This window comes from Harpia harpyja, chromosome 3 (assembly GCF_026419915.1).
Source record: "Harpia harpyja isolate bHarHar1 chromosome 3, bHarHar1 primary haplotype, whole genome shotgun sequence".
NCBI classification, from domain to species: domain Eukaryota; kingdom Metazoa; phylum Chordata; class Aves; order Accipitriformes; family Accipitridae; genus Harpia; species Harpia harpyja.
The window spans coordinates 21,141,613-21,164,425 of record NC_068942.1 but is presented as its reverse complement, the minus strand read 5'-3'; the positions used below and the strand labels follow the sequence as shown (position 1 = coordinate 21,164,425).

The following is a 22,813-nucleotide window of genomic DNA, read 5'->3' as shown; positions in this document are numbered from 1 at the left end:
AGATTTTCCCCAAAATTTAAAATTAGTATTACAAGGGAACAACAGCAAAAATGCACCAATGACCAGACTCACTAGCAGCTTGAAAAATTCTGCAGCTCTTGAACAGAGTTAGCACATACCTTACTGAGCTCTGGAAAGAGTTCTTGAATCCCGATGTCCAGCAGAACATAAGTTAACTAAAAGAAAGTAAAGAAAATTAAGAACGCTCCAAGGCAACACTACTGCTTTTTATTTTTAACTCTGAATTAGAGCTCAATTCTCTGCTATAGCCATACATTCACTTCAGGAAATTCTGTGCCAAAAGGCAAGTTCCTCACGTGTTACGAGTTACCTGTTTGTTGAGCACTGGTTGCTGCATTCCATCAAACAGAAGCCTGATGCCTTCATATTTAGCCTCTTCCCCAATGCACTTGCCTATTAAGTCTAGATCAGATACCAACAACAAATACACAAGTCATTAGGAAGCACTGCAAAGCAGCTATACAGTGCAGTTATAGAACTCCAGTAATTAAAAAAAAAAAGTTTAAATTAAAGAAAGAGTTCAGGTTTTATCCATCTAAAGTGGTAAATGGAAAAACAAACACTCCTTTGGTTCCTCCTTTTTTCTTCCCTTTCCTTCAGGGCTGCACAACTAAGTAATTATTACACTTTTTATATTATCAATGTATTGTCCTGATGCATTGTTTAATAAACCACAAGCTGAAAGTTTTTAATTACTTTCTGAATAACCTAGTAAATGGGCTCCTCTTCCCTAGTTTATACAGTGTAAGGAGAGCTCAGATTTATCTTCCGGCTTCAAGGTGTGCCTTTGACTCAGTTTTCATCTGGATAAAATACAAACCATAGGAGCATTCTAAAGATGAAGAGCTTACAGTATAAAGTATATTTGTAAAGCTCTTGATTTCCATCATGTCTTTATTGATCACTATGCTACAACCTTAGTCAGCAACACTTAAGTGACAAAACTGAACTCCTGGTTTTTTTACACCTAGTATTCCAGTCAACTCAAATCTCAGCAGCGTAAATATTATTTGTTTTGGAAAGCTAATGTGACTGTATTTGAGTTATATATCTGCTTGAACGATTAACCATACTGATATAGAGAGTCATGAAACACAGAACCTGGAATGTATCTCATCATTTCTTCAAAAGTCTGCTTTGCTCGCTTCTGTTTATCCTGGAGAGAGCGAGGTTCAGTGTTCTCACAGAACACAGCATCTGCAGCGAAGACACATTGAAAATAACGTCTTTAGGCAGCTATACATCACTGACACTTAAAATGTGTTTCGGATTATGGCTTCGAAGTTGAGCTTCTTTTCTGTATGATCTTGACTGGAAGGGAATTCTAGCCTTGCCAGATAATAGTCTTTTGCTTACATTAGCCTGATCGAATCCAGAATACCCCACCTGTGTGGAGGACAATGATCTTTTGCCAATTTGTTTCCATTCTTTTCAGATTTTTAAAGCATTATCTTCTAGGTTTGGATCAATTCTATGTTAGGTTAGTTATGATCTCCTTACTTACAATTTCCCTTATACTTTTGAAACTATAAGCAGTATTTATAACTTGTGCTAAAACACTGCCTGGAATTGTCAAAAATTTCATATTTACCTATGAATGAGAAAACAAGAATTGCTGTTCATCAGAAATATTAGGCACTCAGTTTTGGTTTTAGGCTCTGAAAGACTTACTCCTTTCTTTTTTTGTCTTTCACAAGCTTTCTTTTACCAGAGCTTTGGCCAGATGTGTTGTTTAGATCACACTGTAGTCAGATAATACTTCTCTACAATTGTGAGGTCATTTTTCAATTTTTTTTCTAACCTTTCTCCCTTTCCCTTATTTGAAGGTCAAGAACACTGAAGCCCTCTCAAAAGCCCACCACAACAAAGGAAACAAAAAAATTAACAATAAAGGATAGTGATGTAGCACACAAGTGAGAAGTAATTTAAAGACTGCATGAAATATTTGCACTCTGATATAATAAACCACTTTCATTCTGTTTTTCTTGTTCTTTGTGCACCTTAGCAAATTACTATTCATAATACTTTTTTCTGTAATCATCATTGACAGACAACACAGCTGGCTCAGCATCTTTCCAGAACGAACTTTTGGAATCTTTTATAGGCCCACTTGATCTTTAAACCTCCATTAGCTTTAGTCAAGCATTGCAAAGTTTAGTGCTTGGAAACTTAACAGAAGGGATTTCAAATATCAAACTAAAGCAGTATTTTCACATCAAAGATGTAACTTTTACTAACCTCGCAGCAGTGTTATCAGAGAAACCAACCGGTGCTCCTGAAATAGCTGTTCTAACTTATAATGCAAGTAATAGTCTGTGTACAGTTCCAATGTGTTTTTGAAGAGAATTCTTCCTCCCATCAAGAGATGATGCAGCCAGTCAGGAATGTGAAAAACTACCCTACCTGCAAAGTTACAGTAACACACGTTTATAAGGTTCTCCTAATACTGATGATAAAGGAATCACTTATTAAAAAAAAAAAAAAAAAAAAGAAGAAAGAAAAAAAAGCTTGCAAACAAGCAAGTAATATTTTAGTTTTGTTATTGCAACGCTGAAAAAAAGCGGTATTCTCCAGATTGCTTATCAAATACTTCCTTTAGCTATTTTTATTAATTAACTCCCAGAGTGTACAAGCAGCCTAGGAACATCTGAGAAAAGGGAAGGGACTTACTCCCATAAGCTCTTACTCTGAAATGCAGAAAGAAAGAAATACAACAAAACAACTGAGTAATAATGAATGATAAATTATGATATTTTAGCACAGCAATAAAGTCTTTTAAAGAATGACTGTGTTCCTAAGTTGTATATTGTTAAGCTTGCAAGTGCTGAATTATGTTTGAGTACTACAATAGAATTTTAGTTCTTACCAAAGAATCTGAACTTCGTATTTGGCATGAAGTATAAGAATAATTAAGAGAAATCACTCCTTACCAACATACATTAAGTAGTCATAGACTCCTTCTACAGTCATCACTTCCATGAAGTAGTTCTGATTTTGTCGTCTTTCTGTATTCTCAGACCGGTTTGCATTATTCTTGAATAAATCATTGAAAAGCTAAAAATAGACACATAAGACTGAAAACACTATATTCAAAGGCAAAAGGATAGCCATCAGTTCTTTGTTGTTCTGTTTTTGGGGTTGTTTTTTTTTTTATTAGAAGTAGCTTTTTTCCAGAGCTTTCAAAGAACTAATCGGTTTTCTTTTTTTTTTTTAAAAAACTCTTCACTTTCTGGGGCAGGGGGGAATAAAGAGCATGTCACATGTTGCCAAGATACCCGAGAACCAAAATACCTGGATTCAGAACAAATCAGCAGGGTTACCAAGACATTAATTTGCGAGCCTTTTTGCTCCCAATACCTTCATGTATCTAGACTTTTATCACAGGCTTTGATTCCTTTGATGCACCCTATTCTGTCAATGAGGGGCATAAAGGATATGGAGTTTGCCAGCCTTAAATGACAGGGCAATCCTACGACATCCTGTTGGCTTCCATTTCGAAATAAATACAATGGTTTCTGGACAAAATATCCAACTTTTTACAAAGAGAAATCCCTTTTTCCCCTGCCAACTTCATTATTTATAGCAAAAATTTCATGAATCTTTGTAAGTTACCGAAGTTTGGGTTTCTTTCCTTTTATCCCATTTCCCAGTTTATTCCTTTACCCTTCTATTTTCCCATGTTCCCCCACCACCACCACGATCCCTTCATTTCCTTTCCTTTGGTTCTTCCCCAAAAGATATCATTATAATACTTGTAAAATCCCTGCATCTCATAAGGAGTCCCATACCACCTAGGCAGTACTCCTTGCCTGCTGCCCAAGTCTGCGGGCTCCAGCAGCTGGAAAGGAGGAGTTCTCCGAATCCTGAGGCTCTCCACATTTAACAATACCTAGCAATCACCATTAACAGTTTATTTTAAATTATCTTATCCCCAAAACTGTTAATCTAAAGATAAAAAAGAATTTATACAAAATACTCTGTATTATGAAAAGATGCTCATGAGCTTTCTTATGAAAAGAAAGCTCAAAAGTTTATGCCAAGCTTCTAAAAAAATATCGCAGAACTAGAAGCAAATGCAATGTAATTATAGTGTTGCCTGGGCTGAGATGATTGCTACTGACACAGATTTTTCTGCATCACACCCAAATTAAAAATAGTTCCAAGAAACGGGAAGTAATTTCCTTATATATGGTTCACTTTCTGTAGAGCAATTCTCCCTGAAATAAATAAGGCCATAAAACATCAGAATCACAACAGGCTCTGAATCATGCGAGTCTCTAAACAGAATGCTCTGCACTCTTAGGAAAAATTACATCAGGAAATCTGGCGAGACTCAGGTTTTGACTTGTACTTCTTTAGGCCCTCTCTTTTGTTAAGCGCTGAACTGCTGGCATTATCTTCACAAAGTTCACTCAAACTAAACAACACTAAGTTATTACATAAATTACATGAAAGAGCAAATATGGTTCATGCACTGGTGGATGACTGGTATCCAGGAAAGTAACAAACCTAAAAAGAACACATAGTTATTCACGCCTACTGTATGAAAGAGTCCCTGGTATGTCGTTTAAAAAAAACCTGTATAAACCGAAGTCTATATCCTTCTCAGTAGTGAAACTGGGACACTGGGAAAAATCTTAGTTGAATTACTGTAACTTAAACAAGAGCCTCATTTATTTTTCAGATACACCCCACGACCTGACAGAGGCGATACATACTGAGCCAACTCAAAGCAGCCCATTGTGCAACATAGATATGGGCTTAGAGGAGTGTGTACAGGCCAGACTAAATCATTAACAGCAGTCCGGTAGGTGATCTATGAAAAAAAATACCAAATGTGAAGGCCATCTCCGGGCAAAGCTTTTTGACTTCCAAAAGTTATTTCAACTTTCACCCCAAGCAGTATCTTTTGAATGTTGCATGTACCTCTGCACATGGATAATCTGTCCTGCACCTTAAGTATAATGGTTCCTTGATCATTGTCAAGCTTTGAAAGCTTAGGCTCTTGCACATGGCATTTCAGAAAGCAACAGCAGACCAATGCATGCCAAAATTACTGAACTAAAGAGCAGTGTTTATAAAGTATATACTTTGCTCTATTCCAGTACAAGCGTGTATTCTACAGTCATTAGCAATGCATGTCTGAAGGATGCAGCAGCCGTAACACGACGTGGCATTACATCTCTACTTAGGTGTTTTGCGCTTTCCAGAATTTTGACTCAGAGGAAAGCTGGGTGAAAAACATACAATTGGATATCTAATACAGAAGTTGAGATTATATTCGCAAGTCAGATAAGCACGGGATTTTGCTTTTAAATGTTTCTGTGCATGTTAATATTTGAGACGTGATATAATGTTCACTGTTGTAATTAGACTAAAAGACAAACGAAGACAAACTCCAATGCTATCATTATTCATATCTTTAAGATTAAACAGTAACTGTGATTATAACCATGAAATAGTCTTAAAAGGCTTGCAATGAGGAAATTCCATGGATTGGTACTAGTTAAAAATGGAAGCCAAGCTCTTGAAGCAAGTGAAAGATAAAAGGACTGTATTAAGAAAAAGACCAAAGTAACCTCTTGTACAATAGGCTAGCTATTGTACCTCGATGGGAAAAGCTAGCAAAAAGAGTATGAATGCTTACATTAAGTGCCTAATAGAAAAAAGTTACTCAACAGTTAGTGAGTGCATATGCAAATATATGCGCATACATTCCAGCATAGGTGTGAAGTTTATAAAAGCAATACCACGATTATGAACAATATCCACAGCCAGGGGCATGAAACCCTCCACCGTTTTTCCTGCTCATTTGCCAAGGACAAACAACTATACCAAAATGGTAAGAAGAAGGAATGTACATAGTGTCTGAACCACATCAGTTAATGTATTGAAAAGCGACCGTGTCTTCCTCCAAGTAACTATGCATAAACATACATTATACTGTTGGTGTTCCAGAAGCAGTTTTTATTGCTGTTGGCAGATCATCACAAGCCAGCAGAACAATGCCTTTGTAGGCATATTTTGCAAAGTCTGCATCAGCTGAGAAGTCCTGACCTATTCTAGCAAGTCTGACAAAAGTATGTTCAGAAGATGATCAAGCTGCTTACAGACCTTCAGAATAGCAACATAGCTGGGAAAGCCAGAAATCCTGTTTGTGCCCCTAGGAGGGGGGAGCAGGGTTTTTTGTTCGCTTGTTTGTTTTAACCAGGGAGGTTGGTAACTCTTTCGATGTAGTGGATCTGATACAGGATAAAATCCAATTGCTACTGGCTGCACTAAGGTTGACTACCCATGTCCATTCTGCATTTTTAACTGGAAGTCTTCCCACTAACATTTTAAAACATACAAACATGCACACGCACCAGGAATATTCAAAAGGAAGCAGCATGCAGAAAATCTTTCGGAGAAGTAAGCACATTTCTGATTGAACTCAAGCTTCCACCTGCCCTGACAGACTTTCAGGCATTTCTTATTCAGCCTGTTGATGAAGAGGTAGCCTGGGTGTACCCTATTTACAGCAACAGTTGGCAGCACAAGCACCAGGGAATGTGTACTCTCCTCTCAGCAGATTCCAACGTGTTGATACTAGAATAAACAGATCTGAGTCAGACATGGTATACGGGAACACTGTGGCAAATACAAGCATCAGCTGGAAATTGACCATTTACCAAAAAATTCTGTGTTGAAGAACTTTCTTGCTATGAGATAACATGCTCTTCTCACAGATGGGCACTCAGCGCCAAGGTTCTCTCTTCAGCTGCCTGCCAGACCAACTCATTGACTCCATACAGGCAGCTCACACAATCCTGGTACAGACATTCAGTATTCACCTCCATCACCAAGAGGTAAGGGTGCCAGGTGACTGCACAGTGCTCATATCTTCACAAAGACATCACGTGGCACAACAGAAGTGAAACTGCAGAACTGAACAACTGAAGTCTATGCCATGTGTATTTGGGGGGGTAGGGTGGGGTGTTACCTCAGCCTACCTTTGGTCTGGCCTTTGGACTGAACACCCTTGGTGCCTGCATCTCTAGACAGCTTAGTTTCATCTGAAATAAATTCACTTAATGAGTTCTAAGATAGCTCCCTAGTACAAGAGAAAATGCGATAAGCAGAGATGATCAGGAGATTTGCTTCCAAAAAGCATCACTGATCTGAACTAAAATGGTCTGGCAGATGAAACCAGTGTGGCTTACAAATCAAATCCAAGAAGTAAATGTAAACAGCACAGTGTCCTGGCACCTGACACAAAGCTTTTCACAAGCATGGGCTGACTTCAGAAAGAGAAAACTGTCTTCCAAAGAAGGCACAAGCACCCCAACAAATCAGCAAGAGGGATGAATTTCACTATGTGCATTAGAAGACTCAGCAGAGACCGTAACACAGCACAACCTGGGATATCAGATCTCTAATAATTACAGTTATCGTGTGAGTAAGTGTGTACGCTCTGGCTAAAATGATAGATGGGAAATAGTGAGAAAGCAGTCAGCGCATGAATTCTTTATGCATACATGCCTCTGCTGGTCAAAAGTGGTAATATAATTTGAGCATAAACAGGTTCTGACTATTTGATCACAGAACTGTCTGGCAGCATCCCCCAAGGCAAAGTGTCTTTCCTGAGTGCCCATCATTAAATAATAATCATAGCTCTGCAGGAGATAGATTGGTCTGAAACTTTCCATCCATCTACAGCAAATGGCTCCCCAAAACAAAACAGATTTATTTTGGGAAAGAAAAAAGAAAATCTAAAATATATGTAGAACCAATTACTTATTCATAAAACAGGTGACTAGAATAAAGTTGCTTAGAAAAACAGTGAACTCACTCTCACAGTAGATAGTGAGGAGTAGAGAGCTGGGGCTAGCCTCATCTTTTTTGCTCTCTGCAAAGAAACTCGCTATCTCATTGACAAAAGCACCTCCTACAGGGTAATCAACAGTACTAGCAACAACTTTGACTCTACAAACTTCTGTCTCCAATGGAGTGCGTACATTGACAGTTAGTCAGCGGTGGTAAGGAGGCTTCCCCCACAATACTATTTCTCAAAATGACATTAGAAAACAGAAGGCAGTAAAGATCTATGTTTTGTTTAAGGAAACTTCAGTATTCCAAAACGAAAGCCAAAGTGCAGCCAGCTCTTTGCTATCCTGGGATCACCACGGTTGAAAAGATTTGGGAAAACCTCATTTCAGAGCCTGAATTTCTGTACACATGTTCATTTACAAGAATGACAGACTGACACTTCAGAGAATGAGTTTGTATTTTAACTGAGCAACACTATACACTTTTTTTTTAACCTTTTACAATCCAAAATAGGTTTGAACATCACTTTAAAGAATTAATTTTGATCCTTTAATAAAGTTTTTCAAGCAAAACACAAAAAGAACCTTGTCTTCATAGGAATGCTTCAGAGTGCAAAGCTTGTTGCTCAAATATTTTATTTAAGCATGCTAAATGTTTTAAAAGTACTAACTTCAGTAGTTCTTGACAGACTGCAGTAAAGAATTAACTGATTGTTCATACTGTGCTGTAGTATGCTGTCAGCTGTTTTACAAAAAAAACATTTGAAGTATTTATGCATGTACTGTTTCTAGCATAAGTCAAAAACTCTACATCTGATTTTTAAAACTACTGATACATTTATACCACTCTGACGAGACAGCAATAGCAAAATATCTTAATCTTGGAAATAGCGTCCAAGGTAAGAAATGGCTTGAAATGAAGGATACTAATTTTGTTTGTGTGCTCATGTAAGCTAGCACTACAATATTGGCTGTAGTAATTCAGACTTCAGGTTTATAAGGTGAAATCTAAACAAATTAATAGAATTAACTGCCATTGTACTTAATCGATATAGAAGTTCTGTAGCTGCAAATTCTGTAAGTGTCATAACACTATAAAAACACCCACAGTGAAGGAAATCAAAAGGTCCATTTTTTCAACAGCCCATCACCAACAAGAACCACAAATGGATCCTGGGCCTCTAGCTCTTGCAAGAAGAGAATGAGCATAGACAGTACTTTTCACCAATGATCTTCCAGCCTCCAACTGTCTTCAACCAAAAAAAGTTCAAGAGCTGGCTGCAGTTTCTCTACAGGTATTCACCCTGAATTTATTTCCTTTTTGTGAATTTGTACAGTCTCACCTTAGAGTTGTTTAAACTTCTAGTATTCAAAACATCTTTTGGCAAGGAGTTCCACAACCTACTAACCATTGCAAGAGTTACCACTTTTTGTTTTGAACCTGGCTCCTACCACCTTCATTTAATCCATCTTAGTTTTTACACTAGAAGACAGAGGAAAAAACCTCTATCCCCTGTCCTCTCATGCTATACATTATTCTTTAGACTATCATACATCTCCAATTTATCACTTTGCAAAATGAAATGTCCCAGCTTACATAGTCCAGTTTCAACTCCTCTTCCCAAAGCAAACGAGACAGCAGAAAAGCATATAGTACTGAGTTTTCTTTTAGAATCCCTCACATGGCAAAGTGTATGCGCATCAAATATTTTGTCCCAAATCACATCAACTCTATAACACTGAGCTTAGGTCTCTGAAATCCTAGTCCAGAAACAATATTCCTCTGTAAATTCCACAAATACATTAACACTCTAAAGCAGTCTAACACAGAAATATAAAGACCAGTGTCTTTTTAAAGCCCCTGAAGCTAACATAAGCCTTTCAAGTAAGTTTCACCAGGCTCCAGCCACAAATACAGTAAGATTGATATAGGAATGTTATCCTATAGTCAAGTAAAAGGTTAAAACTGGAAGTGCTGGGCTTTAACTATGGCAATGATAGAGAGAGAAACTACAGTTAAGTTATATAGTTAACCTATTATGTACACCAGACATCAATGAACTGTATAGTAACTTTTTAAAGGCAGATAAACAGATAGCAGCCCCTTGACAATTTTGGCTTGTAGCACTTCGACAAGCCACGCTTTCATCAAACACTCAAGCTCTTCACTTTGAAAAGAAAGCTCCCTTATGGCATTAAAACATTCCCCATTTTACGCCTCTGCTTTCCCTTTTCTCCTCTCTGTACTTCCCAGGGTCTGTACTCTGTATCCTCATCTCCAAATCCAGTAAGAATTAAAAAAAAAAAAAAAGCCAAAATGAAAAAAAAAAAACCACAACCCTCAAAAGTCATTCAGACTAAGATATTTACAAGACAGAAGATGACAAAGCTCTCTGCACTACTAATCTCTCTCATGTGAAAAGACAACACAGAATAGGTAAGCTGTTATATTTGTGATTTTTTTTCTGTTTATTCTTTGCATTTTCTGAGTATGGTCAATTTTCCCCACTCCTGTAAAGTGGGGAAGGAAGATGATTTACTGTACCTTCTTGTTGTTTTCAGAAGTGGGACTCAAAATGGTAAGTTCAGGCCTACTTGGTTTAGGCTTGGGAGATTCACAGGAGTTGATAAAATTCATGATGAATGGCTCCAAATGCTGACCTTTCTGAAATGAGTGAAACTGTCACTTGCATAATTATAGAAAGAAAAACAAAATACTGAGTTTCCAAACAAATTTTTTACTAGCCTGTAAGTTAGTAAGCACACAAAATTAGTTCTCGAAGTTAAAATGTTGGCAACCTGGAAGACTTACTCACCTCTTTCATCAGCTTTCCTGGAACAGATTTTATAATTTTACCTATAATTAGAAACAAACAAATAAAAACTTTCTGTTATCACTGCCAGATCTTAAAGACATTTTGCTCTGCTACATTTTATGTACTCATTGTCTAGAATTTAATTTAAAAATACAATAGTTTTTGAAATCTGTATTTTTTTTAATTTGGCACAATAAGCTATGAAAATAAAGTCTTCCACATATACAGCTTATAATTTAATGCTTAGTACTCTTCAAGAAAAGATACTCAAAATATCTTTTTATCAAAATATAAAAAATATACAGGTGATTATCTGGAAAATTTTTTTTAGAAAAAGCAAAGTACTCTAGATCTGCCTTTAATTTTTCTAGAGGCTCAAACATACATAGCTGTAGCACCATACCAGTAGTACTATATGACGCCAGTATAGGCATAATTTTCTGTATTTAAGTTATTCATCCTTCATAAACATTTATCACAAAAGAAATCACAAAAACTGAGATTCTCCTCTTTCCCTGAAAAGATCAGCTAATCTGGAGAGATTCTGGAAGGATCCAGTCTTGAAAATACTGGTGACTAAAGTTTTACAAATTGGACAGGCTACAGCTGTGGCCTTAAAAATCAGCTCTTCTGTCCTATTAAGGCTATCAGGATACAGCACAGTAACTTTGAATGGTGAAAAATGAAAGTGTCTAGGATTGGTTTTATTTTAAGCACTGCATTTACAGTAATATTTTTCTTATCTACATGTCATTAAATTTTTAACTTACAACAAAAATTATGTACAATGATCAAACGATCATAATAAAATTGCTCAGTCTCACAAAAAGCCCTACTGAAATGCCAAGGCTTGTTAAAATGATGTTTATTGAAGAGAAGCATAGTCTCAGACATGAGATGCATTACAGTAAACACCATCATTGTAAGCTTTTTTTAACAATGTATAGCTGGATCTAGAGGGGAGGTCTGAAACAAAGCAAAACCCTTCAGCTGGAGGATGACCACCAAAATCTCATTGCAGAACTCACTAAGCACACTAAGAGAATGGCCACCTCAGCAGGTTCACACCATGACTGGGGGAAGCAGAAATGCAGTGGCACAGTTCAGACATGGCTTTCCTGGACACGCTGGTGCCAGAACCACAAGTGCTACAATACATGAAGACAGAACGGCCGTGAGGTTGACCTTACCAGCTCAGGCCCACTATCCCGAGACAGCTACATTGCAGCCAAGCTGTAAAGTCACGCTGCAGTCTGCTTTTTGGATTTATTATCAACCGTTACATTACACAGCAAGAATTTCTCAACTTCTCGATTTCCATTTGGCCTGCCTATATCACACACACCACTGCCTCAAATGCTACTAAGTAGCTCATGTTAAAACAGATCTAGCTAATACTAGAAATATTCAATCTAGAGATCTAGCTAATACTAGAAATATTAAATATTGCAGTTTTCAGATTAAAATAAACAGATTTTAATCAACTAACAGCCAAAGGTACTTTATATTAAATCGTTTATACCATCACACCTGTAAATAATGACTGACTTGCGGAGATTTGACCCCTGACAATACCGTAAGTCTTCTTAAACTATGAAATTTGTTACAGAAATCTTATCACCTTGCTTGGTGACACAAAGATTCAAAAGCAACCACTTAAATACTTTTTTCCATAATCTCAAAATGTCCTTTTTCTTCAAGGAAAAAGTATCAGCATGTCTTGCTTGCTGAGCTATAATATTAAGGGCTGTGAAGGAGCAGAGTTCTTATTTCCCACATCCGTATCCTTACACAAGAGTTACCTATTCATTACTACTATCATTCAGTCATGGCATCCACAATATTACTATTTGTCAGCATAAACAACTAGCGTATTACATACCAAGATTCACATCAGGCAACATTTTATCAAGAAACTGAGTCTCTCCTCCATTAGGGGACAGGAAGTCAGCTAAAAGCTGGCTGTTACTTAATTCTGGATGTTGCAGAAGTTTCTTTGAGACAGAAGGAAAGAAAGAAGTACAAGTACTTTAAAACTAATCTTTAAAAATCTGTTTCTCTATAGCAAAAAGATACTCAAAGAGCACTATATTACCATAGATACTGTCATTCACAAAAGATTTCTGTTTTCAGTCACATGAAACAAGTTTTATTTTCCCACTTGAACCCTTTCTATAACTGAAGTTACTTGGTGTCGTGGTTTAACCCCAGCCAGCAACTAAACACCACGCAGCCGCTCACTCACTCCCCCCCACCCAGTGGGATGGGGGAGAAAATCGGGAAAAGAAGCAAAACCCGTGGGTTGAGATAAGAACGGTTTAATAGAACAGAAAAGAAGAAACTAATCATGATAATGATAACACTAATAAAATGACAACAGTAATAATGAAAGGATTGGAATGTACAAATGATGCGCAGTGCAATTGCTCACCACCCGCCGACCGACACCCAGCCAGTCCCCCGAGCGGCGAATCCCTGCCCCCACTTCCCCGTTCCTATACTGGATGGGACGTCACATGGTATGGAATACACCGTTGGCCAGTTTGGGTCAGGTGCCCTGGCTGTGTCCTGTGCCAACTTCTTGTGCCCCTCCAGCTTTCTCGCTGGCTGGGCATGAGAAGCTGAAAAATCCTTGACTTTAGTCTAAACACTACTGAGCAACAACTGAAAACATCAGTGTTACCAACATTCTTCGCATACTGAACTCAAAACATAGCACTGTACCAGCTACTAGAAAGACAGTTAACACTATCCCAGCTGAAACCAGGACACTTGGAAATAAAAAAAATAGCAGTTATTCTTTTATTAGCTTTGTATCATTAGTTTTAGAATATTCTTTACTCCAAAAGTTTGTTTGATACCTGCAGATATTCCTGAAACTCCTCTCTCTTAGATTTTAAGAACTCGTAGTTCTTGGGGCCAATGATTCTCTTTGAGGGAAGCTGAGCATCAGGAAACGTGCCTAAGATAACAAGGAGATTAAATTATTCTTGTAATGCAGCAAACATTGATTTCATTATTTTAAATTTCAGCTCAGTACTGAATGATAATCACAGCAGTGGGAAAGTGGCTTTCCAGATGATGGAGAACATACCGTGAAATTCTGTTAGCTTCGACTCAAGCACGTAAAATTCAAGATACCGCCTGTAGACAGACCAGTGTTCAGGTTCATGCCCAACTGGGGAAAAAAAAAAATACAATGTTAAAAACAAACCAGGCTTTATGCCACTTGAGAGACAAATTAAGCAACTGCAAATGTATGCTGGATTATTGTAGGAAAAACCTCAATGATACTAGTCCCCCATATTGCAGTAACATTAAAAAAAAAATCCCAGCCAAGTAATTTAAGTGTTAAATTAAAATTCAAAGCTGGTAGACAGATATGGTACTAGCACAGAAATTATCATCTCATTTAGAGGATCTCTAAAATCTAAAAAATGGAGTGCTGCATAACTTCAAAGTTTATTAGGGCTGACTATGTTAGATCTACTTTCAAACTTCTAACCAAATGATTTGCAGAAATACTACTTGTTGAATACAGTCTTCTGCACCATCAGCTTGAATCCTGATCATTCTTCCTCCTGGAAGATATCACTAGATAACTTTTAAACAGTTCCTGCTTATTGTGGAAGTATTAGTTTGACTAACAAATCTATGCAGACCTAGGATGATGCTGTTTTCCCCACTCAATATAGACGTACTGCTATCTAGATACTGATAAACTACCTGCAAGCCAGGATGGTTCCCAATAAGCTAAAACATTTTCACTTCCTAAGAACTGTATTTTAAGGTTACATAAAAAGTTATTTACTGTTCATTATTCCAAAGTTCAGAGTGGCTGAAAGAAAAGTATGCCAAGTATTTATTAATATGAATCATAGGATGAATATTTTTGGAAAGAGAAAAATCTCAATCTTTGGCATGAAGTCTAAATGCAGCTGATTTGTGTTGAGGAGTCAGTTCTTAACTTGCAAATAGTACATGAGATCATTTAGCCCTCAAACACGTTTCCTTCAAATTTTCAAGTTATTGTTTCAAAATTAGAAGAACATGTATGCAAAATACACTGCAACAGCCATCAGAATACAGCATACTAGAATATTTTGAGTTCATTTTTAAATGACATTTTATTTATCCACAACATTGCGTACCTGCCCTTCTATCATTTCTCTCTACATCAATGCAGAACACAGGAATTCTCTCCTTTCTTTCTTTTCTTTCCAAGGAGGGATCGTCAAAAAAATCTACATATGGGATGCTAATTTTCCATGCGGCAAGGTTGCGAGGTGTATTTGGGGTACTAACAGCCTCCTCAGGAGAATCATCTTCCATCACCATAACGCCTTCTTCAATCTGTAAAGATTCACACATCAAGATCTACAGTTCTATTTTAATTGGTTCAGTCTACCTTTGCAAAACTTATATATGATAATGAAACACAAATCGAGTCTTTAAGTATGTGTCACTAAGTAATAAAGGAACAAAAAGACCATTTCATTAATGGAGTTTCCATGTAGAGGAACTTCTATTTTTAGATCCAGTGCAAATTTGAAGTTAGCAACTTTTAGTGAGATCTGAAAGTTTTTATAGCGCTATCAAGTTCCGTATCTGATACTTCAGGGAAAAAACAAAAGGGGGAGAGGGAATAGAAGTGCTAAAGGAGACAGCTGGCAGAATGCCTCTGACACAGACTGAATGCTACAGGAAACAGCTTGGGTCCAGCAGATTTAGATGCACTGCATTTTCCAGCATACTAGGACCCAAATTGACGACTTGAGTCTACTAAGTCAGGCCAAGAAGCTATCTAAACACAAGAGACAGAAGCCAACAGTGCACCAAGCTAGCAGGTCTCCCACTCCCACAGCCGAGTGCAACAGAGTATGTTGTGGACACGTGAATCTGACTTGCTCTGCAAGGTGCAACACAACCACGATTGAGATTGAACTATTCCCACAGCCCAGAGCTATTTTAAGCAAAGCCATCGTAAGCATTACTGCATTCCCCATCAGCTCCAGTTTCAGCAGCACACTCCCAGAAACAGACACACCAGGGAGCAGCATGGACCTAACCCTTGCTGGCTGCACGTAGGGCACCTCCAGTGCATGGAATTCATAAACTCAGACTCTACGCCATGAAACACAACGCTGATTTTTCCATATGCAAGCAGACCTTAGAAGCGGTGCCATGTGAATGCTGAAGAAATACTTTCAAACTTGAACTGCAGCCCCAGCACCACACCAACATTCACTTTATGCTCCCAACACTGCTCATCACAGACAGGCTGAGCTGCCCACAGGTAATGAATCACCAAGTACCACACAGCACACCGAATTCTCAGGTCCCCGGCAGTGACAAAAGAAGTGCTACAAAGGACCATAAACAACAGAAATATTATCTTAAATATCTAAAGTGAAAAATCCAAGCTTCAACAGCTACTCTTGGAAAGCTATTTATTTATGCAAACGATGCTTAACCCGATTTCATCTTCACCACACAGAAAAAAAGAATAATAAGAAAATTACCCAAAGTAATGAAAATTATTTTTGCAAATGAGAAGACGGCATCTGTGAGAAGGAAGAGTAGGGCCGGCCTTAGACTCAAATAGGACTCAAAGCGGAATGCAGAATTTGTGGGGAGATTACCCCTCACTAAAGATGTGCTGGAGAAAAGAGTTCTTCTATTTTCACAAGTGTAGGCAAGCAGGCGAAAAAAGAGTAGTCCTATTTCCCTGAAAAAACTGAAATTGTTTGAATCTAATTTAGTCTGCTGCCACACTGCAAGGGCTTCTAAAACACGGCAACCCTGCAGGGAGGCAGGCGCTGCCTGGCAAGGAGCAATGCCCAAGCCCATCGTCCTGCTTCCAGCCTGCACCCACTGCAGCGGTGGTCAGCACCCCGCTCTTCCCAGAACAACATACAGAACTATTAATTATGTCGAGACAGGTTAGAGTTAAATGACAATTCAGAAGTACATTCTTTTAGTAAGTCTCACAGAGACTTGAGAGTACTGCCCCTTGTTACAATAGGAGATTTTAACATAGGAATTTACAACGTGAAACCATAGCAAACTGGAAAGCATGAATCCCACTTTCAAGTTCTTCTCCCTTAGCTTCATAATTTAAAGCCAAATTCCCCTCAAAGGCCAAACCTAGGTGGTTTAACAAGTTTTGCCTGTATTGGGATAATCTAATTAACAGATTAAGGCAATACAGTATCCCTGAAATAATTTTGGCTGTGTCTGTGCTACAATACTCACATTATCATGACTCAACTGCAGCTGAAACATAAATGGTTCAACACACGTGAGTAATCTTTGTTCAGTTTTGTTTTGCCTTTGCATAGTACTGAAATGACCCTCAAACTCCTTACAGTGTGGACCACTGTCTTCCAAAACAGACATCTGTAAATCCACTGACTGAATCTCTTCAAAACACCTTTTTGCTTCCGCTTACCCGGTTTATTCAATGAAAAGAGAAACCGTGACAGGCAAAGAACAGTATCAGTTGCCGCTGCACAGAGACCACACTCAGCTAAGGTGGTTCACAACTTGAGGGCTAAATCACAGGCTGTGCTCTTTCACAAAGCAAACAAAAATAACCCCAGCCTGGAATGAAAAATTAGGGCTAACGAACTGCAAGACAAACTAGGATAGAAGAACGGAATAAATAGGACAGATGCTCTCTGAACCACAACAACAGGGTTGTCAGGTAGCTTTACATCTACAAAGTCTTCTGTATGAGGTCTTACCCTCATTTTGCCCCTTCCCCAGGCTTTACGTGGTTGTCACCACTGGCTAGAAACAGCAGAACAATGTTTCAGGATAGTAACTCCAACTCAACAACAGCTGAGTTTCTGCAGACGGGGCAGCATGAACTGGGTGCAATTTGCACTCACTCCCGCACCCTGTGAGCCTGAGCTATGGGCTGCCAAAATTAACACTTTATAATCTGTCCTGACTAATTGTGTATATTTGCATTAGCACTAAATATATAGCCTCCGCTAGGACCTCCTTGCAAAAATGCAAGATCATTCTAGAAAGACTCAGGCTTATTTGATTCTGTAGTTTTTGACTAAACTAAATGCATAGGCATGGACTGGATCAAAACCTCAACTCTTGCCTACATTTTCTGATTCCTTCTTTTCTTAATTTACCACTGCTTGCAGCTCTCATCTCCTACCATTTATTTAGTTTCATACAGGGCAGAGTTAGGACAAGGCTTAGAGCAGGTACGGGTCAGTCGTTTCCTGAACTGCTCATAAAGGGGCCATAACCTCTTCACTCAGCCCTTTGGAGGTTGTATTGGATCGTCAGCAAAGTTTCACACGCTCATAACCTCTTTTCACCAGATCTCTCACCTGACTTCTAGGTAATAATCCCATATAAATTTGCAGGCTTTTCCACTATGAAACCACAGCACCTACATTAACTGTAAGCCAGGAAGCATGAATTTCTGGGGTTTTTAATTCTCTTTCTAAACAGATCACCAGCCTATAATAGTTACAGGTTGCCTCAGTCTCTTTCCATTTGTTTTATCCAACAAAGCCACAAATTCAAGTCTACAGGTCTTCTGGATGCCTTGAGAATAATACCTGTGCTTTAATATGCAGAGTATCTTGTGCTGTATTTAAAATTTGGCTGACAAAGATTGAGTGTGGTTTCATGGAATTACTATTATCATGTCAGCAGCTTACAAAGCTGCTGCCCAGAGCCACAGAAAGCTGCTAACACATATTTCTAACCCTACGTGATTTCCTTAGACTAAATAGATGTTTCCTATAGGCTTTAACAGCAACCAACATGACTTTAGTCAAAAAAAAAAAAAAAGCAAAGACATTGTTCAGTTTCTGTCCCAATGCACAGAACTCCATTTCACTGCCATTCTTTACATTTACCTTGAATCCACCAAGCTTACATTAACACCAATTACTTAAATACCTAATCAGGATCTGCGTAGGAGGAAATAACTCCCATATCCTCAGTACATAAGCTAATCAAAAAGTTGCTAAGTTGTACACTGCACTACCACCATCTTAACAATTATACTGTCATTTCCCTGATCACATTTTTCTTGTCCCAGAGAGCTCTTCCTCTGACCCTGTGATGCCTGCTAGGAAACTATACCTCAGCACTTATTGTGACATTATTAGTGTTGAATTCAGTATATTCAGTATTCACTCATGAAGTGAAGTCACGGCTCTGTCCAGCTGTTCAGATGCACAGTAACCTTAGAACAGTTTAGTGTTTTCTTTTCCCATTTCTTCTTCCCATCCACACTTACCAAGTGAAGGGACTTAGGTATTTTCCAAATTTTGTCTATGGTGATTTTAGTAAAAATGTAGTATCCTCCCTTTATTTAATGAAAGGATTTGAGACTATGCTGCACTTAAAACTTTCCATTCTTGCCTAAGCTAAAATCATTCTGCCCAGTCAAAAACCTTCCTTAGTAAGGATTAGACACTCTATTGTCTGTCTCCCTCACTGAATTCAGGAACTTCTCACAAGTAACTTCTTGTGCTATGGCACAAAAACATATTCCTTCTTTGAGCTCCACTGCTTCAATTATACTTCTACTAATTCCTCTCCTACAGGGGAATTATACTTCCACGACCTTTGGCTAGCAGAATTTACAGCAGCAATGCTGCAAAATTAACCCATTTTCATTAGAATCTCATCTCAAAAAGAGACAAGTTACAACAACAAGAACTGTCCAAGAAATAAACTGCAACAGTTCTGCCCCCTGAAAGGCATGACACATATGAAGATTTAGCCTGTAGAGAGAATAGCTTTTTTTTTCCTCCTCTTAAAAAAAAACCAAAGCAACCTAGAGTTCTAAGTTGCTGAGTCCTTCCCACCCTCTTCTGAAAGCAATTCTGAAAAAGGTGAATAATATAAACTCATGCTTACACTTTCATCTTTAGGCTGTGGAAAATGAGCTAGCAGTTTATCGAGGTGATAAATGCTTAAATGTGTTGTTTGTTAGGAACAAGTACAAAAGGTTGAATTGGCAGACACACTATAAAAAATACATGACTACCAATAGCTTCTGACTAAGTCCCTCCTCTTCCCTTTTTAAAATTTTTCATTTGTCCCCCAACTGTGCTTCAGATACCAATGTCCCATGCAGTAATTCTACCATTAGCTCTATTCATTGCTGTTTAGCATGAAAGAAAAACATTAGTTCAGTGAGACACCCAACACAAATGAGAAAGGACTATTGGCTCATGATCTTTAGAGAAAATGCTGCATCACAGACTAACTTGAGAGCAAGTTCTCCACTCTTTCTCTATGGTTTTAAGGTCTTGTGGCAAGCTTCAGATGAAAAGCCATGCATGCATACCTTATTATCCAGAATTATAAAATGTCATGGTAAGTTTTTAGAGAAAAATTCATTGCTTACAAAAATGTCTGACACCGCTATTTTTAATATTTCTCTGTACTAAAGCAATAAGCTGCAAGGCACACTAACTGGAGTGTGGCCTTGCCTTGTGAATGAATACAGGGAAAACAAGGCAAGTTAATGAGAAGCCAGCACACGGAAACCCAGCAGTGAAGTAAGACAGAGGTAAAGGCAGAAACAACATTTTCAAATAAAAAAAAAACACTAACAACAAAGACTTAGACAAATTTAAAGCTTTTACTCACAAAGTCATCTTCACCTTCATTTAAGTTATAGTTAGGCAACATAGCTCCTTCCATTGCAGAACTCTTGAATACACCTTTTATTTTGTTGCCTATTCTGCTGATTCCAAATGATTCCCCTCTCTTCTGTGTGGTCCTAGGATTACAGAAGCCAGAGTTCACAAAGCAAGGGACATTACTACACAACAGCTCAGTAGGCCATTGCACATCACTTACAGAAAAGAAAGACAACTTCATAAACAAGTAGCCAATATATTTACAATTCCACTTAAATTGAAATTCATTTATGGCAAATTTGTTCTCTGATCAATCAGCAAAACTTCTTAATTACACTTTTAAGAGATATGGGATTCCCATATGTTTAACCATGAGCAAACATTAACACTTAACAATAGTATCCCAGAAATGCAAGACAGAATAAACAATTAACCATGCAAAACAATTTTGTTTTGACAGCAGAAACTGTCATATGCTACAGGCACGCACACCAAGAAGGTCCCTAACTCTGTCCTTTTCCATGTACTTATATTTAAATATTTATCCACTCTTGCCAAGTACTGTAAATGGTGTAGTTAGATGCACTTTTTTACATAAACATCCCAGAATTTTACAAGCACGTATGATACAAGATAGATCTCAACTTTTAAGCATTAGGGACAGACAAAAAGAATGTGAAAGGAGCAAGACTAAGCATGTGAGAAAGCAGATGCAACTGAAGAATCTTGGGTTTAAGAGCCAGTCTGACTGAAAGATGAAGACTTTTTAAAGTCCTGCCACTTAGGACAAAGCATCCAGAAAGCAACAAGGTATAGAAAAAGAAAGATAATTGGGCAGGAAGTGCATTCCTTACTGAGAGAACAAATTTCTTATGCCCTTACACAAGACTTGACACTGAAGATTATTTCTTATGTAGAAATGCTAGTAACTCTGCAAAGAAAAACGTTTTTGTTGAATATGGAATCAGCCTAAGGTTACTTATGTTGATTCAATAAATACAGTTGATAGGTAAGTTAAAAATCAATACCGTGAACTGCAGAATCAAAGACTCAAAAGAACTTTATAGATTACTGAGATTAAAAGCACAATTAGTACTTTAGAGTACCAAAAAATATCCCAAGTGTTTCTTTTTCCTTTAAAACAAAAAAATAGTACCAACAGAACAGCAGAGACCAGCAGGTAAAGCATCTTCATTGCCCATAAAACCATGCTGACAGCATCAGCTGTTGACTCAAAACATGCATGTGCGTGTTACTAATGGCCTTCCTGTTTATAATTTTACCCAGACTGTGTACATCACTAAAATTGTGTAAACAATCCACTATTTTTCCAAATATTTTGCTTTTTCTATCTCCTATTATTATCAGCTCCAAAGCAGACAGGCACCATCTATCTTATTTATCTCTGCTAAACAAAGATAAGGTTGCTTGGCTGTTTGTACTCTAAATCCATGTTTGAACAATTTTACTCCATTTTAAAACAATTTCTTCTATATGCTATTGTGCTGAACTGAACTTGGGGACCTACCTGATTCTTGTTCAAGAGCTTAAACACTGGGCTAGCAAAATACAAACCTTATTCAAACAAAACTAGACAGCTTTTCTAAAAGGTTAACACTTCAGACCTCTGGCTTGACTCTTGAAGAAGTTTTCATCATTCCTGTGAAAACTTCTGCAGTTCTCAAGATTTTGAGCAAAAACATTAATTTGCATAAGCTCAAAGATTTGATAAGAGTACTCCAGGCTCAGATCAGTTCTTTCCTGCTCTGATCCGCAGTACTGAGCTGTATGGGGCCAGGACTAAACCTGATAGCTAGGAACCACCCGTTCCTGCCCTAATGCTGAGCCCAAAGATCCCACCTAATAAGTACAGAGCAATCACTAAACTGGAACAGGTATAAAGTAACAAACTAGGATGGGATTCTCTTCACAGGAAGAGACACAAATTCAGAACACTGGTGAATAAGAGGGTACACAGACACATGGTGGACAACGCATGGAGAGAACATAGGACTGGTTTGGCAAAAATCCTTGAGCAAGCACACAGAGCACAAACCAAATTAGATGAGCATGGGAAAAAAAATTCTGTGGATGTTAGCAGAGATGGACAGACAACAGGATGATCAAAATTTTGAAGAAGCTGAGCAAGGACAAAAAATACATACAAAGAAACAGTTATCAGAATGAAAATCTAATAGAGATCAATGAACTGCACTTACATCTTAAGTACTTCTTATTGCTCAACACTCTAGCAAGTTATATATAACTCAATACACTGAACTGGCACATAAAGATAAAAAGTGTCTCTATACCTTGATAATGTTCCCTCAAGACTCAAGAATGTATGAGTAATATATGAAATACTAATGCTCTGGCAAATTCTAAGGAAAAGCCCATAACGAAAAAATTGTTTTCTGAGTTTGGATAGCATGTATTTGAAGAGGCATGAATAACGAGAAAACAAACCACTGAACAGCTATTAAGGCATTAATAGGTGATCACAGACTACCTAGAGCAAATTTTAAAAAATAAC

At 37.9% G+C, this 22,813-nt stretch overlaps 1 protein-coding gene across 8 annotated transcripts in view; it reads right to left on the bottom strand.

The window, feature by feature from the left end:
* The window catches only part of SNX14 (sorting nexin 14), a 60,657-nt gene that overhangs the window by 3,640 nt on the left and 34,204 nt on the right, over positions 1 to 22,813 (bottom strand). For 7 of the 8 annotated variants that reach the window (XM_052781574.1, XM_052781572.1, XM_052781575.1 and 4 more), the window contains 12 exons: positions 20,288 to 20,420; positions 14,797 to 14,998; positions 13,740 to 13,823; positions 13,507 to 13,607; positions 12,528 to 12,639; positions 10,646 to 10,686; positions 10,375 to 10,494; positions 2,952 to 3,075; positions 2,260 to 2,424; positions 1,123 to 1,218; positions 332 to 423; positions 120 to 176 (listed from right to left, as the gene is read on the bottom strand). In XM_052781574.1, coding sequence (XP_052637534.1) covers positions 120 to 176; positions 332 to 423; positions 1,123 to 1,218; positions 2,260 to 2,424; positions 2,952 to 3,075; positions 10,375 to 10,494; positions 10,646 to 10,686; positions 12,528 to 12,639; positions 13,507 to 13,607; positions 13,740 to 13,823; positions 14,797 to 14,998; positions 20,288 to 20,420 — 1,327 coding nt within the window. Of the gene's footprint in view, positions 1 to 119; positions 177 to 331; positions 424 to 1,122; positions 1,219 to 2,259; positions 2,425 to 2,951; positions 3,076 to 10,374; positions 10,495 to 10,645; positions 10,687 to 12,527; positions 12,640 to 13,506; positions 13,608 to 13,739; positions 13,824 to 14,796; positions 14,999 to 20,287; positions 20,421 to 22,813 lie in introns of those variants that run through there. The other variant, XM_052781578.1, reaches the window with a different exon arrangement.